This window comes from Geotrypetes seraphini, chromosome 6 (assembly GCF_902459505.1).
Source record: "Geotrypetes seraphini chromosome 6, aGeoSer1.1, whole genome shotgun sequence".
Taxonomy (NCBI): domain Eukaryota; kingdom Metazoa; phylum Chordata; class Amphibia; order Gymnophiona; family Dermophiidae; genus Geotrypetes; species Geotrypetes seraphini.
The window spans coordinates 251,231,985-251,257,219 of NC_047089.1; the positions used below are offsets into that span (position 1 = coordinate 251,231,985).

The window sequence follows — 25,235 nt, forward strand, 5'->3', positions numbered from 1 at the left end:
ATGAAAGGACAATGAAGTAGGGGTGGACCAATACTAAACAAATCGCAGAACCTGAAGAAAGAACTGATAAAACATTTAGAGAGGCATTTTCGATAAGACATCTAAAGCCAAGTTTTTTTTTTGCGGAAGACGGGACAGAAATCCAGTACCAAATATGCCCATTTTCAAAACTGCAAAATGTCTATCTTGTTTTTGCGAAAATGGCCATTTTCTTTATGAATCAACCAAGAAGTTGACCCGTGAAGATTCAGAGGTGAAACAGAAATCCATAACAAAAAGATTATAGAAATCGATGTTGCTGATGTAGGTTTTATTAGTATAAGTAATGTAATGTAATGTAATTTATTTCTTATATACCGCTATGAGTCAATAAAACATCCATAACTTGAAATGTTGAAGAGGACCCTACAAGGTCCTTGTTTCGACCTATTAGTCTTCCTCAGGGATCCTGGTGTGGTCTCTTCTGAAGAATGTGGATATAGGAGCCTACGCCCAATCCACAGGAAAGAAATAGTTCTATGCTCAGGCATAGACTTGCATATCCATATTATTCAGAAGAAACCACACCGGGACCCCTGAGGAAGACTAATAGGTCGAAACACAGACCGTGTAGGGTCCTCTTCAACACTTCAAGTTGTGGATGTTATTGACTCACCTATTCTAATAAAGCCTACATCAGCAATATCGGTTTCCACAGTCTTTTCATCTATCTTTACGAACCATTTTAGAAAAAAGCACATCCAAACGAAAACCACACAAAAGAAGCCATTGGAATGTAGGACGGGCCAGCATTCTTAGTAGTCTGGCCACAATCACATCCCAATGGCTTGTTCTGCAGTTTTGAAAATGGTCATGTTTGGCACTGGATTTTTGTGCATCTTCCACAAAACGTCTAAACTTGGATTTAGATGTCATATTGAAAATGCCCCTCTATATGTTTTCTCAGTTCTTTCACCAGGCTCAGAGACTTATTTTATATAGGTCCAAGCCTACTTCAATGTCCTGTGGCATTCCATATCCAGTTAAGTGCCACTGGAGAAAGAACTGAGATATACTAAGAAAGATGGAAGAATATAGCTGTGCAAAGGACAAAAAAATTTGGTTTGTGTTCGTGTTGAGTTCATTTCACGTTTTTTCTCAACGTTCAATCTTTTTTCAGTTCATTTCGCACATAAAATAAAACTTTCTAATAAAAACTTTCAAATATGCATTAGACCTCTTCATTGTGTGCAAATCAGTTTAACATGCGTTAATTCGAAGGTTAACGCATGTTAAATCAATTTGGCATGCACTGAATTTTTGAAGGTGTGCTACGACTCAAATGTGCACGAACAAATGGATATCCTTGATATTTTTGTAAAATAACAATATGAGTTGCTACTTCTTGTAAACATGCCGATCTCGATTTTAACGTTATCTCAACTCCTAACATCTTCCAGCCAACAAATCGCTTGCAGTATTACATGGCCACAGCTCCCATGTGCCAGACTCGGCCTGGTAATGGGTATATGGTGTAGTTGTGTGTAAATGCACAAAAGACGAGAGGGCTCAAAGGTCCATAGCCACCAGACTTTTGCCTCTAAGCATTAGAAGCGAAAGTGTTCCCATTCTGAGATTCATTCAGCTTCTGACTAGTGGGTTCATCATTGTCAAGGTTGTCTGATGACTTTGTCTCGGCCTTGACTGTGTTGGCCAGCTCGGTTGACTTCATAGGCTTGCACACAACGCAGAGGAACTTGAAACATGCCAGCAGTCCCTCGGAGACGCTGCTGGAGAAAAGCTTTTTACAGGGATGACAGAACTGGTAGAAAACAAGCATGAACAAGACAGCTATGCAATATCCAATTAGTAGCTGAAGGACCAACAGAGGCGCGCACACGTACTGGTACATCTCTGTCTTAAAGATATACCAGAATAGCAAGAGGAAGGCATTCTCAATGAACCGCAGCATGTAGTACACAGCCAGTCTGTACCAGTTCTGAGACTTGTTAATCAAATCGGGGTCGTTAAGCTTCACTTGCACCGCTGACCAGCAGAACATGTTGATGCCAGCGTAGAGGAAGGTCAGCAGGCAGAGTACGATCATGGTGCCCACTCTGGTCAAGGCCTTTTCTATATTCTCTGGGAAAGGGGATTTACTGTGCCAGAAGAGAATCCAAGGGTAGAAGAAAAAAGCCAAGAAATTCACCAGAACCACCGGAAGGACCCAGATCTGCAAAACAGAACTGAAGAGGACCAGGACAATGACCCTAGTGGCAATCTCAAAGCTCCTCCAGAAGAAAATGCAGAGGTAGGCGAGGGGTTTCATGCGTACTGTGTAGTCATCGTACTTGATTTTAATGGCCAAGATGTTGCATCGTAAAGCTCCGTAGATGATGGACAGCAGAGAAATGGTCATGCAAATGCCTGAAAACGAAGATAAGAGAGAATAATCACAACACGTTCCATTCAAACAGAGCCAGAAACTTTGTTTCAGCAATGTTTATTGATGAACTTTCAATTTGACAAAAAGGAAAGAATAAAATAGTATAACTGTGTCACTGTCATATCTACTGTACCCCCTCTCCTCCCTTCCCTGCTTTACTATTGGTGAGCACAGTACGTAAGCAACTGAATTTAACTTCCTGTAGGGTGTCAAAGATCATTCTACAGCAGGCTACGGCTTTTCTAAAGCCAGAAACATTAATAGGGACTAGCATAGGTGCAAACACTTGGAAGACATTCAGGGATTTAAACAATGGTGGGACGTTCTAGATCAGTGGTTCCCAACCCTGTCCTGGAGGACCCCTAGGCCAGTCGGGTTTTCAGGCTAGCCCTAATGAATATGCATGGAGCAGATTTGCATGCTTGTCACTTCCATTATATGCAAATCTCTCTCATGCATATTCATTAGGGCTAGCCTGAAAACCCATAGAAACATAGAAATAGACAGCAGATAAGGGCCACGGCCCATCAAGTCTGCCCACCCCAATAACCCTCCCCTACCTTTCTCTGTGAAGAGATCCCACGTGACGATCCCATTTTGTCTTAAAATCAGGCACTCTGCTGGCCTCGATTACCTGTAGTGAAAGATTATTCTAGCGATCAACCACCCTTTCGGTGAAGAAGTATTTCCTGGTGTCACCGTGTAGTTTCCCACCCCTGATTTTCCACGGATGCCCTCTTGTTGCCGTGGGGCCTTTGAAAAAGAAGATATCTTCTTCCACCTCGATACTGCCCGTGAGATATTTGAACGTCTCGATCATGTCTCCCCTCTCTCTGCGTCCTCCAGGACAGGTTTGGAAACCACTGTTCTAGATAACCTTAGTTCAACCTCCTCTCTCCATTCCTCCCCCCCCCACCCACCCAGAGCATCCTTTCAAAAGGTGTCAACTTTGCTCCCCATTTTCTTTCCTCTCCAAATTATACATCAAGTTTGAAAAGTAAGGAAATTAGATGTCTTGTCCCCCTCCCCTTCCCCAAGCATGGATCTACTTAAGTGTGGTACAGCTAAGTCTAACCTTTGCAAAGCTATAAAAAAAAAGGGAGAATGTGCACATAAAAGCACAAATTTAGGTCCAGCGTGCCACAGCAGTCAAGAAAGCAATAGATTATTAGATCTTATTAACAAAGAGATGGAAACTAAAACAAAGAACATCATAATTGCTCTGTTATCACTCCATTATGCAACTGGTCACCACATCTTAAAGATATAGCAACATTATGTTTCCTTGGATGAATTGTTACAGCAATGACAGCACAACAGAGTGTGACATCATTCCCCAAGATTCACACAATTGGTCAAAGCAATATCTTTCTTTTTCGATGATTCTATACGTCACCCCCTTCCCACCCCACAGTATTTTTTTCCCAGATAGTAATTGATATGTATACCAAGTTTGGTTGAAATCTGCATTTCAAAGTTATGCTGGAACATACATATATACATCCGATTTTATATATACAGTATAGATTTATCATCTTCTACTGTTAATGTTCTATTTGAATATTTGGCATTGCATTATGTTTAACTGGGCTTATTCCCAGTAATAGAAATTTATTGTTATCCGCCATGAACTCGTAAGGGCTTTGGTGGAATATAAGTCAGATTGTAATACAATATAATGTAACTAGTCTTTAAGCCCGTTACATTAACGGGTGCTAGAATATATGTATGTCTGTCTTTCATTCTTTCTTTCTCTCTCTCTCCCCTTGGCCACTTTCTGTACATTAACGGGTGCTAGAATATATGTGTGTGTGTCTCTCTATTTCTTTCTCTCTCTCTCCTTAGCCACTTTCTTTCTTTCTTTTTCCTTGGCTGTCCATCACCACCCCTTGCCTGCTCCCCCTGTCCATTCTCCCTTCCTTTTACCTCCCCTGTGTCCACCACCACCCCTTCACAGCTCTCTTTATGCAGCAGCAGCCCTTCTCCCTTTGTTTTACCTCCCTCCTGTCCAGCAGCACCTTCCTTCTCCCCCTGTCCAACATTAGGCCTCCGTTCCTTTTTCTTCACCACCACCCCTGTCCATCAGCACCTATTTCCTTCTCCCCCTGTCCAGCAGTAGGCGTCCCTTCCTTTTTCTCCCCCCCTCCTCCTTCTTATCCCTATGATACACTTACCTTGCTCTGCCTCTGATCAGAGGCTCCCGACAGTCGCCCAGTTGCACCTATTGGAAAAGTTCCCTCTGCGGCATCACGCACCCCTCCTGACGCGACTCCCGCTGTTTTTCTTTCTGTCTGTCTCTGTTCCTGGCCCCCTTTGTCTGTTTGTCTTTCTGTATATCTCCCTGCCCCTGTCTTTTTTCTTTTCTTTCTGTCTCCCTTCCTCCCTCTGTCTGTCTGTCCAAAGCAGCATTCCTTCCCCCTCCATTTCCCTCCCCCCACACCAGTTCCCTGTGCACCTTCCCCTGTGTATTTCTTCTTGTAGTGTTTCCTCTACCCTCTTTCCCTTCCCACAGTCGCGACTACAAACGCGGGCCCGAGTCCTTTGCCACCCCCCTTCCCTTCCCTTACCGCGGGCCCGACTGGCGATTTAAGCAGCGTGTCAGCACTCTTCACAGGCTGCTTTGGGTCCTTCTACTGCCCTGATTTACTCTGGCACGTCCGGAGCAAATCAGGGCAGTAGAAAGGCCTGAATCAGCGTGTGAAGACTGCTGACACGCTGCTTAAATCGCCAGTCGGGCCCGCGGTAAGGGAAGAGGGGGGGCGGCAAATGACTCGTATCCCGGGCAGCGGAAAGTTGCAGGGCTCCTCGGTGGGGGCGCTGAATGGCCGTGAACCCTCTCCTCCCAGACCCCCCCCCCCCCCCCCGGAGGAACGGAGATCGGTGGCTACAGCCACTGGCTTCCGCGTCTTCTATCCACTGCGGCCAACCCTAGCGGAAACAGGAAGTAGTCAGAGAGGGCGGGCCGCAGTGGACAGAAGACAGCAAAGCCAGCGTTAGCGCAGTGTAGTGCTTTTCTCTTTATTTTTAAAAGCGGGTGAGCCGGCGAGAAGGAGGAGGTGGTGGTTTTGGCAGTGAGGAACAGAGATCGTTGGTGGTGCGAGATGGAGAGCAGGTGACGTAAAACCCGCGCATGCGCACTCGTGTTTCCGCAACGGGATCAGGGAACACGATTTTTTTAGTGCGCATGCGCGGCCTATCATTTTATTATATTAGATGATCAAGACAAGCTGCTTTTCACCAGTGTCAGAGATTTCTCTCTACAGGGTCCTACCTACATGGAAACAGGAAGCTGTATCAGCGTAAGTATGACCCTGTAGAGAGAAAGCTAGGATGTGGCTGGAAGCAGTCTACTGTTAACCGCATAGAACTTCCATGGTAATGCGGTATACAAGAATAAAGTTATTATTATTATTATTATTACTACTACTGCAATTGCTGCCACTGCCAGCAATGGTAAAGAATGCCAAGGAGGGCGGAGAAAGGGAGAGAGTGAGGGAGAAATGCAAGACATGTGCAGAGGAATGGAAGAGGGGATCTGGGCTGGCCACTGTTGCAAACAGGAACATAAGAACATAAGCAATGCCTCTGCTGGGTCAGACCTGAGGTCCATCGCGCCCAGCAGTCCGCTCATGCGGCGGCCCAACAGGTCCAGGACCTGTACAGTAATCCTCTATCTCTACCCCTCTATCCCCTTTTCCAGTAGGAAATTGTCCAATCCTTTCTTAAACCCCAATACCGTACTCTGCTCTATTACGTCCTCTGGAAGTGCATTCCAGGTGTCCACCACTCGTTGGGTAAAAAAGAACTTCCTATTATTCGTTTTGAATCTGTCCCCTATCAGCTTTTCCGAGTGCCCTCTTGTTCTTTTATTTTTCAAAAGTTTGAACAATCTTTCCCTCTCTACGCCCTTCATGATCTTGTAAGTCTCTATCATGTCCCCTCTAAGTCTCCTCTTCTCCAGGGAAAAGAGACCCAGTTTCTCCAATCTCTCAGCGTATGACAGGTTTTCCATCCCTTTTATCAAACGTGTCGCTCTCCTCTGAACCTTCTCGAGCAACGCCATATCCTTCTTATGATACTGGGCTTGATGGACCTTCAGTCTGTCCCAGTGTGGCAATTCATATATGAGTCAAGTATAGGACAATTGAACCATGACATCACTGATGAGGTTGGCTCTTAGGCATTGGTGGAATGAGGCATTATGACATCACAGTCTCAGCTCTGGAATGTTGCTACTCTTTGGGTTTCTGTCAGGTACTTGGGACCTGGGTTGGCCACTGTTGGAAACAGAATACAGGGCTTGATGGACCTTCGGTCTGTCCCAGTCTGGTAACTCATATGAGCCCAGTATAGGACAGTTGAGCCATTGTGACATCACTGCTGAGGTTGGCTCTTAGGCATTGGTGGAATGAGGCATTATGACATCACAATCTCAGCTCTGGAAGGTTGCTACTCTTTGGGTTTCTACCAGGCACTTGGGACCTGGGTTGGCCACTGCTGGAAACAGGATAGTGGGCTTGATGGACCTTCGGTCTATCCCAGTAAAATAAATCTTATGAGACAAAGAGACAGCAAACTTGGGGCTAAATTTACAAATGGGCGGATGGGCCCCTTTTATGTAGGGGCCTGGGGCAGCCGCCTCTTTTGTCCATTGGTTAAAGCAGCCCATGGTACAGCAGACATTTTCCTGACTTCACAAGACCCACATTCTACGTATGTATCTCAGGTGGAGTTAAGTGACTTGCCTGAGATCGCAAAGGGCAACAACAGGATTTGAATAGAGCTTCCCTGGTTCTCTCAAAGCTGTGTCACAGCATAGTGGGATGCCCCGAAGAGATTCTGGGTGTGGAACAAGAGATTCCAGAATTTATTTAATTTTTAAAAATTCCCTTCATAAGTATATACTAGAACAGATGACATGTGCGTCGCATATGCAAGTATCTGTCTATGTTATGAGCATCTGTGTGCGGAAAGACACAACCACCCAGACAACATCATTCTTTGACACGATTGGTCCTTGAAAACTAACGGCATGTCATTTTATTTTTTATGCAGTACTTATCCTAACTTGAGGAACAAAGCAATCGAGGTTTTGCTACCGTTTGGGTCTTTCCTAACTTAGTGAACTTCTGACAGACCTTAAATATAAAAAAAAGAAATGACTGCAGATGGTGGATGATGAAATGCGTATTTACTTGTTGACAATCGAGCTGCGTTTTGAGTTAATTTGCACTTAAAAACAAGCACATTCATCGCATTGATTAGCAATTCCATTCTATCTTCTTTAGTTTCACCATTGTCACTATTACCCAAACATAGCTTAAAGAGCTTTAAATAAATGACTCTCAAATTTAATTTTTTGTTGGTCTTGCGATTTTATAATTTCAAAATATAATGTGCCCTGAAAAACATTTGCTCTCTTTAGTGTGCCAGAGCTAAAAAAGTTTGAGACACCGCTCTAACCATTAGGCCAAGCCTCCAAATTCTACAACAACGCCATGAGTTGGTAAAGATCAATGCAGTACAGAAAACACCACCAAGGAAGGACCATCCCAGCAACCCAGTCTATACCCCATTCCACTACTAGAGCCCTCCGTTCAAGTTCCCATAATCTTTTCTCAGTGCCCTCGCTAAAAATCATCAGCACCAGGTGTAATGAGATCTTTTCCATCGCCGCCACCCAGCTAAGGAACTCGCTCCCAACTCATCTTAGAGAGGAATCCATACTTGAAAGATTGAAGAGTTCCTCGAAAACGTTTCTCTTTAAGGACGCATTTGAAACTTAAATCTATTAGCCTGTCTTATCTAAATAATAGATCAGTTAATCTTACACTTTTCCTCTATTTTCATAAGAAATTTTTTCTCGTCATGTTCCCATCCCATCATTTTTCTCCTTTATTGTGAACTTTTTCTTTACACCATTGTAGTTCTTCCCCCTCTCCCCTTGTTCCTGTTAATTGTTGTCCAAAGATTTTTCTAATTGTTTTGTACCCCCCTATCTGTATTATTATGAACAGCACTTAGAAATTTTTATCAAATTTTAAATAAACTTGAAACTATACTGCCACCAAGACTCTTTATTTAACCTAGATTTGACCTCAGAAACTCTACCAACCCGATGCAGCAGCCTCAACCCCCAAACTCCTCACTGCCTTATTGCCTGTGTGCATCACCCCCAGCCCTGCCTCAGAAGTATGTTGGAGAACACACAGAGCCGTGGGTGAATTTCTTCATAAATGCAGTAAATAAGTCCTAAATCACAGAGAATCTAGTTGGAGAGGAATGCAACACAGATAGAAAGTTAGGATACTCATAATTTCCAGTTGATTAAATCAGCTTAGTTGAAATCCATTTCATTAATAAAACAGAATAAGACAGCATGGAACAATACTCGCAAAGCAATTACATAATCTAACCTGAAAGCTAATATGTTCCATTCTATTAAAAGACAACCAACAGAAGGAGCAAAGAAGGTTCCACGGAATGTCAACAAAGAGACAAGCAAAGTGGAGCAGTTAAAAGTCCAAATAAGCTTGAATGTAATATAAAAATGTGCCTCAAACCAAGAGAGCAAATTGATTTGATGGACATTTTATATTATATTAGTCTTTAAGCTCGTTACATTAACGGGTGCTAGAATAGATGTGTGTGTGTGTCTGTCTTTCTTTCTCTCTCTCTCCTTGGCCACTTTCTGTCTGTCTATCTTTCTTTCTATCTCTTTCCTCGGCTGTCCACTACCACCCCTTCCCTGCTCCCCCTGTCCAGCAGTAGCCCTTCTCCCTTTGTTTTACCTCCCCCCCATCCAGCAGCACCTCTTGCCTGCTCCCCCTGTCCAGCAGTAGGCCTTCTCCCTTCATTTTACACCCCCCTGTCCAGCAGCACCTCTTACCTGATCCCCCTGACCAGCAGTAGGTCTTCTCCTTTCCCTGCTCCCCCTGTCCAGGATCCCCTAGCCCAGGCAGCCTCGGGGCTTTTGCTAGGCCGGCCCACCTCGCATTATTGAGGTGGGCTGGCCTAGCAAATGCCCCGCGGCTGCTGTGTTTGCTGGTTGGGGGTTGAGAAGAGGCGTCCCGGCAGCGCAGGAGTCAAACCGCCACTGAAATCGCCATCGTAAGTCGCTCCACGCGCCTCAAGCCTCCATGCGCCATAAATAGAATATGACCACGGAAGGACACAGCACGCTGTCAGGGATCACAAAACCCTAAGTACGCATGCGCGCTTAGGGTTTTATTATAGAGGATTAAAGCTTATTTGGACTCTTAAGTGTTCCACTTTGCTTCTCTATCCATTCTATTAAAAAAACAGAGACCATATTTTTGAGTCTTGTATCCCTTACTGTTGGCCAAGGCGGGAGACTACCCCAAATACAGCTCTCTCCATCCAAACCCTTCCTCCACTCCACCCTCTCCCCACCTAATAAACCTTAAATTGCCCCAATGCTATTCAAATCTATGCAAAAGGCCCATTTTTTCAATTCCTAACTCCCACTTACCATAAATGACCTATATCCATCCTATGAGTCTTTCTGCAAGAAACTCCCCGACTCCTATATATCCAAATTAGACTGTAAGCTCTTCTGAGCAGGGACCATTTGTTGCATGTGAAATGTACAGTGCTGCGTATGCCTCTCAGTGCTACAAAAATTATAAATAGGGAATTTGTATACTGCCTTTTTGTAGCTTTGGCATTTCAAAGCAGTGGGCACTGGAGGATTAAGTGATTTGCCCACGGTCACAAGGAGCAGCATTGGGATTTAATCTCACAACCTCTGGGTGCGGAGGCAGCAGCTCAACCAGTGAGCCACAGCGCTTCCTCCCAGCAAATGGTATTGTAGTACTAGAGGTTTCAGGTTTATTTAAAATTTGATTATATCGCTTATAATACTTCTAAGCGATATACATTTTAAAACGGGGTTCGTTATTATAAAATAAGAACACATCAAACCGTACAGGGACCAACATGAAACAACATAAGGAAGTTCTTCTTCACCCAGAGAATGGTAGAAAACTGGAACGCTCTTCCGGAGGCTGTTATAGGGGAAAACACTCTCCAGAGATTCAAGACAAAGTTAGACAAGTTCCTGCTGAACCAGAATATACGCAGGTAAGGCTAGTCTCAGTTAAAGCCCTGGTCTTTGACCTAAGGGCCACTGCGTGAGCAGACTGCTGGCCACGATGGACCACTGGTCTGACCCAACAGCGGCAATTCTTATGTTCTTATGAAGTACTTGCAGAATTAATTTTGGGGGGATTCCAGTTCAGTTTTGTGTCCCCTCCTGAAGAAGCTGCAATTCGTGAAACTCGAGTTGGGGGAGTCGAGGGAAGTTTGAGACCGCAGTAGCATTATTCACATAAGTTTACAAGACCGGAGCAGTTGTGGGACGGATCCCAGAAACTCCACCGCTTCAGATAAGTACAGGCTGTTTTATTAGCATTTGAAAGAGATGTCTGTATGTTGTGGGAATGAGACAGTGATCAGCTATGTTGGTCTCATTAACAACTGGCTCCGTGTTTTTTCACTAGAGTTTGGTTGTTGGGTCTGAGCTTTTTAAACACACTAATATTATTATGTATTTATATGTAAATATGTTTATTGAACAATAATGGAAAAAACAGTATACAATGAATCAAAACTTTTTCCGCCATACCATCACAATTCCCAATCCCCCCCATCCCACCCCCACCCCACCCAGGCAGCAGCAACCAGAACCAATATAAAAACAAACAAGAAACATCTCAAGTATCCCAGAGTTGTCTACGAACATAGGAAGTAAAGGTCAAACTAAAAGAATACCAACATTGACGGAAGAGTCTACCTGTCTTGGCTGACATGTCCACAATGTCTCTGCGCTCCAGCAACATTTGCTGCAGCATTAATGCTTTATGAAGTGATAACTATTTTTGTATTAAGATAAAGATCACTCAATTGAAATAGAGTTTTTCATATTTTTTTGAGTATAGAAACAGTAACATGATGGCAGATAAAAGCCAAATGGTCTATCCAGTCTTCTCGTCCGAAGCATCTACTATCTCCTTCTCTCCCTATTGGCTAATGATCTTAATATTTGCATCTCCTATTCCTATTGGCTAAGGCTCTTTACACCTGCATTGTGAGGTCATAGAGCTTTATGGTTATAGAAACATGATGACAGATAAAGGCCAAATGGCCTATCCAGTCTACCCATCTGCAACATCTACTATCTCCTCCTCTCCCCATTGGCTAAGGCTCTTAACATTTGTATCTCCTCTCCCTATAGGCTAAAGCTCTTTCCACCTACATTGTGACGTCATAGAACTTTATGGTTATTGAAACATTGTAACATGATGGCAGATAAAGGCCAAATGGCCCATCCAGTCTGCCCATCCTCAGTAACCATTATCTCTTCCTCTCTCTAAGAGATTCCACGTGCCTATCCCAGGCTTTCTTGTATTCAGACACAGTCCCTGTCTCCACCACCTCTACCGGGAGACTGTTCCACGCATCTACCACCCTTTCTGTAAAAAAGTATTTCCTTAGCTCAATGGTAGGGTGTATAAATTTGGTTAAGATGGTGATCTAGCCTTAGTTCTTATATTTTTCAGCAATTACCATGTAATGTCCCTAAATTTATTTGTTTTCCAGCCTGTTTTCCCCAAAGAGCTCAGAACCTCATTGAAGTTCTTCAGGGCTAAGTTATCTCCTTCCAATTGGCAAAGAGGTACCACATATCAAGCTTACCACCCTGCAGCTTCTTAAAGATTGTAAGGGATTAGAGATGCCAAGGTTTTTGTTTTTCAGATATTGTCTGGTCTAGAGGATGACAGGCCAGAGAGGCTGGTTTGGGTTTTGAACCAGAGCTGAGAGATTTAGAAGAAGCACAGGCCAGAGGGCTGTGAATTGGAGACCTTACAGCATTTTGACCCTGACACAGCTAAGATGAAAAGAGTTAACAGACTTAGTAAATCAATACAAACCAACTGTCTATTTTCTGCCACAGAGCACAGAAAAAAAGACCTCAGATATCAAAACTTCCATTAAGACATTTACAAGCTCAAAAGGTTCTCTTTCATAGGGCCAAAATCTTCCTCTATTAAATAAATTCCATTTTATAAATATTTCCTTAACATGGGGGTCCTTTTACTAAACTAAAGTAAAACAAATGGGAACCCCTATTGTAAATCAATCATAATTTATCAAAGAAAATATAGTAGAACTAGTCTTTAAGCCCGTTACATTAACGGGTGCTAGAATATATATGTGTGTGTGTCTTTATTTCTTTCTCTCTCTGTCTCTTTAGCCGCTTTCTGTATTTCTTTTTTTCTTTCTGTCTTTCTTTTGGCTGTCCACCACCACCCCTTGCGTGCTCCCCCTGTCCATTCTCCCTTATTTTTACCTACCCTGTGTCCACTACCACCCCTTCACTGCTCCCCTTATCCAGCAGCAGCCCTTCTCCCTTTGTTTTACCTCCCCCCTGTCCATCAGCACCTCTTCCTGCTCCCCCTGTCCAGCAGTAAACCTCCCTTCATTTTTCTGCCCCCCCCTGTCCATCAGCACCTCTTCCTGTTCCCTGTCCAGCAGTAGGCCTCCCTTCATTTTTCTGCCCCCCTATCCATCAGCACCTCTTCCTGCTCCCCCTATCCAGCAGTAGGCCTCCCTTCATTTTTCTGCCCCCCCTGTCCATCAGCACCTCTTCCTGCTCCCCCTGTCCAGCAGTAGGCCTCCCTTCATTTTTCTGCCCCCCCTGTCCATCAGCACCTCTTCCTGCTCCCCCTGTCCAGCAGTAGGCCTCCCTTCATTTTTCTGCCCCCCCCTGTCCATCAGCACCTCTTCCTGTTCCCCCTGTCCAGCAGTAGGCCTCCCTTCATTTTTCTGCCCCCCCCCCCGTCCATCAGCACCTCTTCCTGCTCCCCCTGTCCAGCAGTAGGCCTCCCTTCATTTTTCTGCCCCCTGTCCATCAGCACCTCTTCCTGCTCCCCCTATCCAGCAGTAGGCCTCCCTTCATTTTTCTGCCCCCCCTGTCCATCAGCACCTCTTCCTGCTCCCCCTGTCCAGCAGTAGGCCTCCCTTCATTTTTCTGCCCCCCCTGTCCATCAGCACCTCTTCCTACTCCCCCTGTCCAGCAGTAGGCCTCCCTTCATTTTTCTGCCCCGCCTGTTCATCAGCACCTCTTCCTGCTCCCCCTGTCCAGCAGTAGGCCTCCCTTCATTTTTCTGCCCCCCCTGTCCATCAGCACCTCTTCCTGCTCCCCCTGTCCAGCAGTAGGCCTCCCTTCATTTTTCTGCCCCCCCCTGTCAATCAGCACCTCTTCCTGCTCCCCCTGTCCAGTAGTAGGCCTCCCTTCCTACCTGAATGCTTTAGCTGTGCTGCATTGAAGGAGGGCCGCCAGCGCCACTCTGTGAAGGCCTCCTCCTGGCAGCCGCCGCTCGCAGCCGAAACCGACTCTTCCTGTAAGCTGCTCCTGGCCCTGCGTCTGCCCTCAGCCGACAGCCGCCTGCCTCAAAGCCCTCCTCCCGGCAGCCTCCGCTTCTTGTTGCAGGAAATCGTGCGAGTTGGCGAGAGCCGGGGACCGCCTCAAGCGCTGTGTTGGGGGGTAGGCAGGCACGGGGACTGGGTTGCACGCTTTCGAGATCGAGTTGCCGCCATTTTGAAGATCGTTCTACCCTGCTCCTTGCCTTAGTATATTTTTAATTTGAAAGACATGGTGGCGGCGGCTCCTCTCAAGATCCCTGACTACATTTGACTTCCGACGCAGGTGGGGATCCTGAGAGGAGCCGCTGCCTCGTCTTGCAACTTAAAAATAGTAAGGCAAGGAGCAGGGCAGACCGAAGAACAGCAGAGTTTGGTGCAGTTGGAGAGAGGAGCCGGTAGCATGCAGAGTGAGAGGCGGGGTTGAGGAAGGCCGCCGCAACTGAGTAATTTTTTTTTTTTAATTTGAAAGCCGGCCGCCGCAGCTCCTCTCTCAATCCTGGTGCAGTTCGAGAGAGGAGCCGGTAGCATGCAGAGTGAGAGGTGGGGGTGAAGAAGGCCGCCGCAGATGTGTAAGTTTTTTTTTTTAATTTGAAAGCCGCCACCGCAGCCGTGATGTACAAAGTGAGTAGGTGGTGATGTAAAACCCACGCATGCGCACTCGTATTTTCGCGACGGATCAGGGAACACGTTTTTTTTAGTGCGCATGCGTGGCCTATCATTTTATTATATTAGATGCACGCATCAATGTTAACCAAAACTTAGCGTATATTAAATTATTTATTTAATTCTCAATAATTTCAATATCAATAAATATCAAAACATCTAAAGCACATAAGAAGCTAAAAAAGACATAGACACAACAAATAACATCAATCACAAGTACATCAGCACAATAAATACATAATAGAAAAATATATAACAAATGAGGGAGATCAGAAATGCTCTATTACAAATCCGTAAAACAGTTGAGCAAATACTTAGCTGGAAAGTCCAATGAACTGAGCAACGTAGATGAGCAATTCGACCATCCCAAGGAACAAGTCAATACACTGCAAATAGAATCCAAAACCAATCCAAAAGAAAGTGCTGGTGTGCAATAAGTTCAGTGATACTCCAAAACTGTGAAAAAGGCTCATATAAAGTGCACAGGTGCTGTAGAAATGGTGTCAGTAACATTCCATTACTAAACTCCATAATCTACCACAGCTAAAAATGTCTTACATGGGGGTGTGCTGAGATAGCAGATAGTAATTTTGGGAAGTATACACTAACCTTGCACAAAAAAAAAATAATGTTATTTTATAATGCTGGGGACGGGACTGATGGAGGAGAGTGGGCGTGTTTTATACCAATTGGTTAATGCGACTACATTGCTGCGTGCTGATTAGCATGTGGTTGGCATTTGAGCCTTTACTGCCTAAAAAATACATGGTGGTAGAGGCTCATGGACTAATGGGAAAATTACTGCTTGGCCATTAAGAGTGGAAATAGGAAAATGGGCCATTTTACCCCTGTGGTAAGAATGGCTTTAGCACGCAGGAATGACCCGCATAAGGACACACCAAGGCCACTTTTTACCATAGATTGGTAAAAATGCCAGCTTATCTTGTGATGCACATTGGGAAGAATAATCCAAATCATAGTTACTGGATGCTAGGATCCATCTTGGGGGTCATTGCTCAAGAAAAAGATCTGGGTGTCATCGTGAACAATACCTTGAAACCTTCAGCCCAATGTATGGCGGCGGCCACGAAAGCAAACAAGATGCTAAGAATGATTAGAAAAGGGATGGTATTGCGTTCAGTTTTGGTCTCCTTATCTTAAGAAAGATATAGCGGCACTAGAAAAGGTTCAAAGAAGAGCGACCAAAGTGATAAAGGGGATGGAACTCCTCTCGTAAAAGGAAAGACTAAAAAGTTTAGGGCTCTTCGGCTTGGAAAAGAGACGGCTGAGGGGAGATATGATTGAAGTCTACAAAAATCCTGAGTGGAGTAGAACGGGTATAAATGGATCGATTTTTCACTCCGCCAAAAATTACAAAGACTAGGGGACACTCGATGAAATTACAGGGAAATACTTTTAAAACCAATAGGAGGAAATATTTTTTCACTCAGAGAATAGTTAAGCTCTGGAACGCGTTACCAGAGGTTGTGGTAAGAGCGGATAGCGCAGTTGGTTTTAAAAAAAGGTTTTGACAAGTTTCTGGAGGAAAATTCCAGTCAGCTGTTGAGAGAGACATGGGGAAGTAACTGTTTGCCCTGGGTCGGTGGCATGGAATGCTGCTAATATTTGGGGTTTTGCAAGGTTCTTGTGACTTGGATTGGCCTCCATGAAGACAGGATACTGGGCTAGATGGACCATTGGTCTGAACAAGTAAGGCTATTCTTATGCTCTTATATTTTTCTAATCCTCAATAATTGATTATCAAGCAGCGTCCAAATCCCTCACAGTGGCCAAAAACGGCCGGGACCCACAAAGATCTAGAAGCCAACACATGTCATCATGGCCCTGGATATTCAAAACCAGTGCCTGGATGTGGCCCGGCAGTGAACACCGGGGCCCAATTCAGCCTCCGACGATCAGTGTTGAAAATAACGTCAATTGCCCCTGACTGAATACTGACTGGAAGGTTTTGTTTGTTTTTTAATTTTGAAAAACCCAGAAAGAAATTAAACCACCTTCCCACATACAAGGACAATTTTGGCATGAAGTGTCTGTAGATTGTTGTTGCTTTATTATAAACTTGTCACATTTGAGGCGCCCTCCGCTTGGCTGAATTTAATTCCAGGGCCAAGAGCTGAGCTGCTGGAGTTATAGGCTGCCTGTGTCTGTATTTTCAGCAAATCTCAGTGAGTTCAGGGTGAGTCTGACTCTTCAGTATTACATCATCTTCTGGGTGAGGGCACAGAATCTCATTTTATCATGGAAGTGCTATCGGTGGATCTTTATTTGGCAGCCATGTGCTAATTAATTTTGGTAGGTCTGGCAAGTCCATCCCTTCTTACTGTGCCTTTCACATAAGCGATTAATTCAGAAGCAGGGAGGAGAATGCAGCACTGTAAAAGCCTCAGACAAGTGAAAAGACGAGCCTGGTGTCTACAATAGCAGCTTCCCGTCTGGCCAGTGCTACTCTGGGACTAGGATTTTGGTCACGTGTTTTCTCCGTGGTAGGATCTGTTCTGCACCACAGCAGTTTGCAGAATGGGACGATTCATCGCAGCTGCGCCGAATCGTCCGAGACGCCGAGATCAGAAGAGTGGAGGACAGCGTGACAGTGATCCATTTTGCTGCGGAGATAGCCCATCATTTAGCACATTTAGCTGTAATCACAGGTGGGCTCAGAAAAAGGAGCGTGCACGGAGCAGTAACAGAGCGGACCCAACACAAGGGAGCGGCACAGTTATAAGGCTCGCACGGAATAAGGAGCGGCCATATTAAGGAGCACACAGAGAGCGGTTGACTGCGTGGAGCAGAAGTACAGTTTGGGGGGAAGGGAGGAAGGGGAAGAACTACATTTCATATAGGATAGAAAGCCAATTAAGGATAATATGCTTCTGTCCCCTCTTCCTCCAAACCATAAACCTAAAGCGCAACTCAACCTCTTCCCCTTGTCAAGCCATCTTCCTCCCTTCCCCTCACCTTTGCAGATGCTTTCAGACGGGCCCTGACGGGGAAGCCGTTCTCACTAGTTGCACACGGCTGCCCCAAACCTTCTCCCCTGACGCAACTTCCGGTTTCTGCTGGATCGTGTCAGAGGAGAAGCTTTGGGGCAGGTGTGTGTGTGCAACTAGTGAGAATGGCTGCTGTATCAGGGCCCCTCTGAGAGAGAAAACTAGTTTGGGAAAGTGCCGCGAAGGTGAGGGAAGGAAAAGGCCCGACAAGGGGATGAGATGCCCGGACAGTGGGGCCTCCTGGAGCTCCCCTAATGCCGGCCCTGCTCATAGCTCCACACTGGCGAAACCGCCCGATGTTTTTGTGTCCTAGGCACTTGCCTACTGGGCCTACTCTTTAATCCAGCCCTGGGCACTTGGGATCTCTTAGGGAGAGGAGGAGATAGTGGATGCTGCGGAGGGCAGACTGGATGGGCCATTTGGCCTTTATCTGCTGCCATGTGTCTATCTTGTCTCAAGAGTGCGTGCTTTCTCTCTTTCCCCTCCTAAAGGTGAACCTACTTTTTACTCATTTGCACAAACTCAGCATTCTCCTTCTCAACCACTTCCATTCAACTACCAAATATCTCCACCTTTGCAACAGCTTCCTTTTCAGAACTTCACTTCCACTTCTCAGCAACAGTGATTACCAAATCAAAGGCTCTTACCCAAGGCCAGTAAGCTTCTGGGGGACGATTTTCAGACCACAGGATGCAACCCAGCTACCTCTCATGGACACTAGGGAACATCCTACACCAGGAGAAATATCATCCTCTACCAGCCAGGATCAACCATCTTCCACCAGACAAAAATGGCAACAATTAAACATGGCCAAACCCTACCCTAAGATGGTAGTGAGATGAAAGCTCAGGGCTTTCGTACTCGCTGGAAACACAAGACACAAACATTCAGATGTAACCTGCCCAAGAGTCGTATGCTAATATATTTGATTCCACCGTTGCACATTCTTGAGTTGGATGAACTTTTCAGTGTGTTCCAGCCAGGGGATATTGTGGCCTTTAGAGTCTGAGAATAGAAAAAAGAGATTTGCCTGGAGTGCTGAGACAATGGAAGCTACCAAAGTTTGTCTCCCTGGGAATTTGTGTTAATTTAACACAAACTCAATTGCTCTATGTTTGCCCGCTTGGCAAGAAGTAGTGAAGAACTCATCAGCTGGGATCTTGAGGGTTTAATTTACCAGCATGAAAATCTCTCAGGGCTTCATGATCACCTTTTTGGAAATATTACCTGTAAGCAAAGCGGAGCGAAAACTGCCTGCAATGCAGGATGTACTGGAATGAAGAAATCCAGGCTTGAAAGAGATGATGGATATTTTTTTTGGGGGGGGTGGGGGTGGAAGGAACACCATAAATGTTTATTTCATTTCATACTTTGAGGAAATGTGTACTCTATTGTTTCCTGAACAAGTGGTTAAAGCTACAGCTCAGCACCCTGAGGTTGTGAGCTCAAACCCACACTGCTCTTTATGACCCTGGGCAAGTCACTTAATCCCCTCATTGCTCCAGGTACATTAGATAGACTGTGAGCTCAATGGGACAGACAGGGAAAAATGCTCAAGTACCTGAATAAATTCATGTAATGTGTTCTGAGCTCCCCTGGGAGAACAACATATAAAATTGAATGAATAAATAGTGTGCAAAGTGTCTGTCTCTGGTAACCAGAGCAGATATTGTGATGTCACAATGCCTCATTCTACCAATAAGAGCCAACCTCATCAGTGATGTCACAATGGCTTCATTGTCCTAGACTTGGCTCACTTTTGCTACATTTTGATTTCTAGACTGGTGCAGTGGTTAAAAATACAGCCTCAGCACCCTGAGGTTGTGGGTTCAAACCCACACTGCTCCTTGTGACCCTGGGCAAGTCACTTAAATCCCCCATTGCCTCAGGTACATTAAATAGATTGTGAGCCTGCCAGGATAGGCAGGAAAATGCTTGAGCTCCCCTTGGAGAACAGTAGAGAAAATTGAATAAGTAAATGATAATGAAGTTCCTTTTTGTTTAAAAAATATATTTTTTTAGTGTCAATCCGCCTAAACTGAAAATGAGAACAAGGTAGTATATAAAATTTTAATAAATGACAAATTCACTTGATTCAAAATGTTAATGTAACCCTCTGCATGAGAAGACTGACACTCTATCAAATGCCAAAGTTTAATCTGATCTGGCAATTTTTCTATCTGCCTACTTTTTTTTTTCGTAGAGGATCATCAACTTGGCTGTCTTGACTGTGATTTGTCCCCATCAGCATGGTCTAGAAGCTCCCATCTCCTCTTCCTCCCATAGAAAGAATTGTAAACTGCCTCTCCTAGATTTTTCTGGAACCAGCAGGCTACACAAATATTTGACAGACTTCAAAAAAATTCAGAAAGGTTCAATTTTCCACAGAAGAGGACATTCCAGGCCATGGAGTGATGATATGAAACTGGAGGAAAAGAAGATTTGGATCAAACAAGAAAAAAGTATTTCTTTAGTGAGAAAGTGGTAGAGGTGTGGCATAACCTACCAAGAGAGATGGTGAAAACCAATACTTTTTCAGCTGCAGAACGTTCGGTATGAGTTCCGGTTTTCACCATTGGTCCATAAGATTTTGATTCAGCAGTCGTCATTGGTGTGTCTGCATGCTTATGTTATCTTACACACCTGTTGGAGACTCTCAAGACTCCTGAGGCAGGCCGGTTTGGCCGAAACATGCGCATGTCGAGTAATTGAGTCATTGGATGAATTAATGTCTTTGGATGAATAACGGCATTTGAACTATCAGATGAGTTGAAGGACACATTTGTTTGTGCGTATCATTCTGATTAGGACAATCCCACCCTGTTTTTGTGTATTTGAATTTGTGGTTTTGTTTCCCCTGTTTGATTTTTTTGAAAACCAATACTTTGACAGACTGTATGCATGCCTGTGAAAGATAGAAAGACTACTGGAAAGAATGAGGTTTGGAGATTGGGTGATGATCATAAAGAGAGAGTGTCAGGATCTAAGTGTTGGTGTAAAAATAAAAACTTGTATGGATATGCAGCTAGATTGCCAGAAGACCAAGAATGAAGAATAAAATTGACTTAGATTCCAGATTCTAGGGTCCACTTGAGGGGTCAACGCTCAATAAAAAGACCTAGGTGTTATCATAGACAATATGCTGAAACCTTCCAAATAATGTGCGGCGGCAGCCAGTGAAGCAAGCAAGATGCTAGGAATTATTAGAAAAGGGATGGTAAATAAGAGTACTGTATCTCTGTATTGCACCATGGTAGGACCTTACCTTGAGTACTGCGTTCAATTCTGGTTGCTGAATCTCAAAAAAGATATAGCGTAATTAAAAAAGATTCAAGAGCAACCAAGATGATAAAGGGGATGGAACTCCTCTTGTATGAGGAAAGACTAAAAAGGTTAGGGCTCTTCAGCTTGGAAAAGAGACGGCTGAGGGGAGATAGGATTGAAGTCTACAAAATTCTGAGTGGAGCAGAACAGGTACAAGTGGATTGTCAAAAATTACAAAGACTAGGGGACACTTGAAGTTACAGGGAATTACTTTTAAATATCTTTATTCATTTTGAAGCCATAAATAAGTGCAACATATAATACAATCATATTATACTATAAAAGCACTTAAATATAATTAAAATGGTAATCTATGACAAAAGCTATATCACCCCCCCCCCCCATAATTATTCAAAAAGTACACTAAAATTAAGAAATTATAAATTTGTTCCAACCCACCCTGGACGTGTATGACCAAAGGGCAAAATCATCAATCACTCTTTGCACAATTTTGTCAATAGCTCCCAAATCTTCAGAAACTTCTTATAATGTCCCCAATGTATAGCAATACTTCGTTCCATCTTTTAAATATGACATATAGACTCCCACCAAAAGGAATAGTTCAATCTTTCCCAGTTTTTCCAATTCCTTAAAATAAGCTGTATGGCAACCCCTGTCATAATAAAGAGAAGTTTATTATTGTGAGATGATATTTGGCTTTTAGCTCTCATCATAGTGCCAAATAGCTCAGTGTCGTATGTTAGTGCCACTGGATTTTCCATTACTTTGTTCACCTGATCCCAAATGGATCTCCAAAATTGATGTATCAAGGGACAATAATATAATAAATGATCCAATGACAGGAAAATACTTTTAAAATCAATAGGAGGAAATATTTTTTCACTCAGAAAATAGTTAAGCTCTGAAACACATTGCCAGAGGATGTGGTAACAGCGTTAACGTAGCTGGGTTTAAAAAATGTTTAGACAAGTTCCTGGAGGAAAAGTCCATAGTCTGCTATTGAGACATACATGGGGGAAGCCACTGCTAGGTACATGCAAGTTGGATTGGCCTCTGTTTGAAACAGGATACTGGGCTTGACTAACCTATGCTTATCACAGTATGGTAATGCTTATGCTTTTAAGTTCAGACAAGTTTTGCAGTGGCTTATCCCATATAGCCACCGAGGACAGACAGAAACGCCACGACTGGGCACTTACCTCTGCCTATAGTAACATCCTGTTGTAGAATACATATGTACAGCTGAAGGGTCAGCTGAGGCGCTGACCCCAGGAACGCCTGGATCACTGAGGCCCTGCTGAAGGCCGCCCTGTGGGTGAACAGTTTGCCTTCAGCCTGTCCCACTTCCTTCTCCACTTCCTCTGAATGTCCATCCTTGGGCAGCTGCCTTTTCTTGGTGATACTGACATAGGGTTCCTCCTCTTTTCCTGCATTGAAGTAGATGTAAAAAACCTCCACGCACCTGAAAGTCAATCAGACACGCAAAGAGGTGAGAGAAAAAGACCTTCTAACATGATGAAGGCTGCAGTAAACACATGGGAGGCAATTTTGTAATCTAGACACCCCCTTCTATGTGTCCTTGGTGTACATGTGTAGAATATAGCCCTTATGTGGGGAAGGGCGCCTACGTGTGACTATACAAATACCACTTAACTTACGTACTATGCATTTGCAATGGAGTGGGGGTGGGGCGTACACAGAGACAGAGCAAGGGTGGGATATGTAATTTGCAGGTGCCCTTTCCATATTTATTATGTATTTATTTGAAAATTTCTAGACCGTTTAAAACTAAACGGTTTACAGAATTACATACATAATTTAAAAACAAAATCATCATAACATAGACATACAAATAGAAACATAGAAACATAGAAAAAAGCAGCAGAAAAGGGCTATAGCCCACCAAGTCTGCCCATTCCAAGTATCCCCTCCCCTGAATTTACTCCCTTAAAGATCCCACGTGAGTATCCCATTTTCTCTTAAAATCCGTCACGCTGCTGGCCTTTATCACCTGGAGTGGGAGTCTGTTCCAATGATCCACTACTCTTTCGGTGAAGAAGTACTTCCTGGAGTCGCCATGAAACTTCCCTCCCCTGATTTTCAGCGGATGCCCTCTGGTGGTCGAGGGTCCCATGAGCCAGAAGATATCATCTTCTGACTCGATGTGTCCCGTGATGTACTTATATGTTTCAATCATATCTCCCCGTTCTCTTCTTTCCTCAAGTGAGTACAGCCGCAATTTTTTTAGTCTTTCTTCATACGTGAGATCCTTGAGCCCCAAGACCATCCTGGTGGCCGTTCGCTGAACCGACTCGATCCTCAGCACGTCCTTTCGGTAGTGTGGTCTCCAAAACTGAACACAGTACTCCAAGTGAGGCCTCACCATGGCTCTGTACAACGGCATCATAACTTCAGGTCTCCTGCTGACGAAACCTCTGCGGATACACCCCATCATTTGTCTTGCCCTGGAGGAAGCCTTCTCCACTTGATTGGCAACCTTCATGTCCTCACTAATGATCACCCCTAGGTCGCGTTCCGCCGTGGTCCTAACCAAGGTCTCACCATTTAGTACATAAGTTCTACGCGGGTTTCTCTTACCCAGATGCATTATCTTGCATTTTTTAGCATTGAAGCCTAGCTGCCAAGTAGTTGACCATTGTTCCAGCAACAGTAGGTCGTGTGTCATATTATCAGGTAATAAGCTTTTGCCTACTATGTTGCAAAGTTTGGCGTCGTCGGCGAACAGTGATACCCTTCCTCTAAGTCCTTGCGTCATATCTCTTATGAATAAGTTAAATAGAATCGGGCCCAGGACCGAGCCCTGCGGCACTCCACTGATCACGTCCGATGCTTCGGATGGGGTACCGTTCACCACCACCTTCTGAAGTCTACCGCTCAGCCAATCCCCAACCCATGTAGTTAGAGTGTCTCCTAATCCTATCGATTTCAGCTTGTTCAGTAATCTTCGATGAGGGACGCTATCAAATGCTTTACTGAAGTCCAAATATACCACGTCCAGTGACTCTCCGGCGTCCAGTTGTCTAGTAACCCAGTCAAAAAAGCTAATCAGATTAGATTGGCAGGATCTGCCCTGGGTGAACCCGTGTTGGTGTGGATCACGCAGTTTTTCTTCGTCTAGGATTGTGTCAAGATTCTGTTTGATCAGTGTTTCCATGAGTTTACACACTATAGACGTGAGACTCACTGGTCTGTAGTTTGCTGTCTCTGTCCTGCAGCCCTTTTTGTGGAGTGGGATTACGTTGGCGGTTTTCCAGTCCAAGGGGACCCTTCCTGTGCTTAGGGAAAGATTGAAAAGAACAGATAATGGTTCTGCCAGGACTTCCCTTAACTCCCTGAGCATTCTGGGGTGTGGGTTATCCGGTCCCATGGCTTTGTTTACCTTGATTCTTGATAGTTCGTCATAGACGCTACTGGGCGTAAATTCAAAATCTTGAAACGGGTCTTTCTGGTTATCTCCCGTCTGCAGCTGTGGACCAGCTCCCGGCGCTTCGCGGGTGAACACTGAACAGAAGTATTTGTTTAGTAGTTCTGCCTTCTCAGAATCTGATTCCGCAAAGTTACCGTCCGATTGCTTCAGGCGTACTATCCCATCTTTGTTTCTTTTCCTGTCACTAATATAGCTGAAGAAAGATTTATCCCCTTTCTTAATTTTCCGTGCTAGCTCTTCCTCCATTCGGAGTTTGGCTTCTCTGACTGCTGTTTTGACAGCTTTAGATCTGTCTAGATAGTCCTCTTTTCTCTGCCTAAATGTTTGTAGGTGATAAATGCGTCTTTTTTCTGTTTAACTAGGTCTGAAATTTCTTTACTGAACCATTGGGGTCTTTTGTTTCTCCTGCGTTTACTTACTGTCTTTATGTATCGGTCTGTTGCTTTGTGTAGGATGGACTTCAGAGACGACCACATATCCTCCACATTGTCAGATATTGCTTGTTTATGTAGCTCCTGATGGACAAAATCTCCCATGCGGTTGAAGTCTGTGCCTCTAAAGTTGAGAACCCTTGTTGCTGTGTTTGTCTTAGGGAAACCTTTCTTGAGGTTGAGCCATACCATATTATGGTCGCTGGAGGCCAGTGTGTCTCCTACTGAGACTTCCGTGACGCTATCTCCGTTGGTGAGAACTAGGTCTAGTAACGCCTGGTCCCTGGTGGGCTCCAATACCAATTGCTTGAGACGTGCACCCTTTATGAAGGTTAATATTCTCAAAAATCATATCTACAAACTAAAACCATGTTAAGAAAGGTCGTGAATAGTTCATAGCTTTGCCAGGGAGGGCAATTATTAAATACTAGTGTTTAAGCCCGTTACATTAACAGGTGCTAGAAAGATGTCTGTCTGTATTTCTTTCTTTTTCTCTCTCTCCCTGCCCCATCTTTTTCTCTCTCTCC

General features: G+C 44.4%; 1 protein-coding gene across 1 annotated transcript in view; it reads right to left on the reverse strand.

Moving 5' to 3' along the window:
- Window positions 1-998: 998 nt before the first annotated feature.
- XK (X-linked Kx blood group) overlaps window positions 999-25,235 on the reverse strand; it is a 28,624-nt gene continuing 4,387 nt past the window's right edge. The window contains exons 2-3 of the mRNA XM_033947601.1: window positions 22,029-22,291; window positions 999-2,406 (exon numbers count right to left, since the gene is read on the reverse strand). Of these exons, the coding sequence (XP_033803492.1) occupies window positions 1,580-2,406; window positions 22,029-22,291 (1,090 nt within the window). The 3' untranslated portion in view covers window positions 999-1,579. The remainder of the gene's footprint in view (window positions 2,407-22,028; window positions 22,292-25,235) is intronic.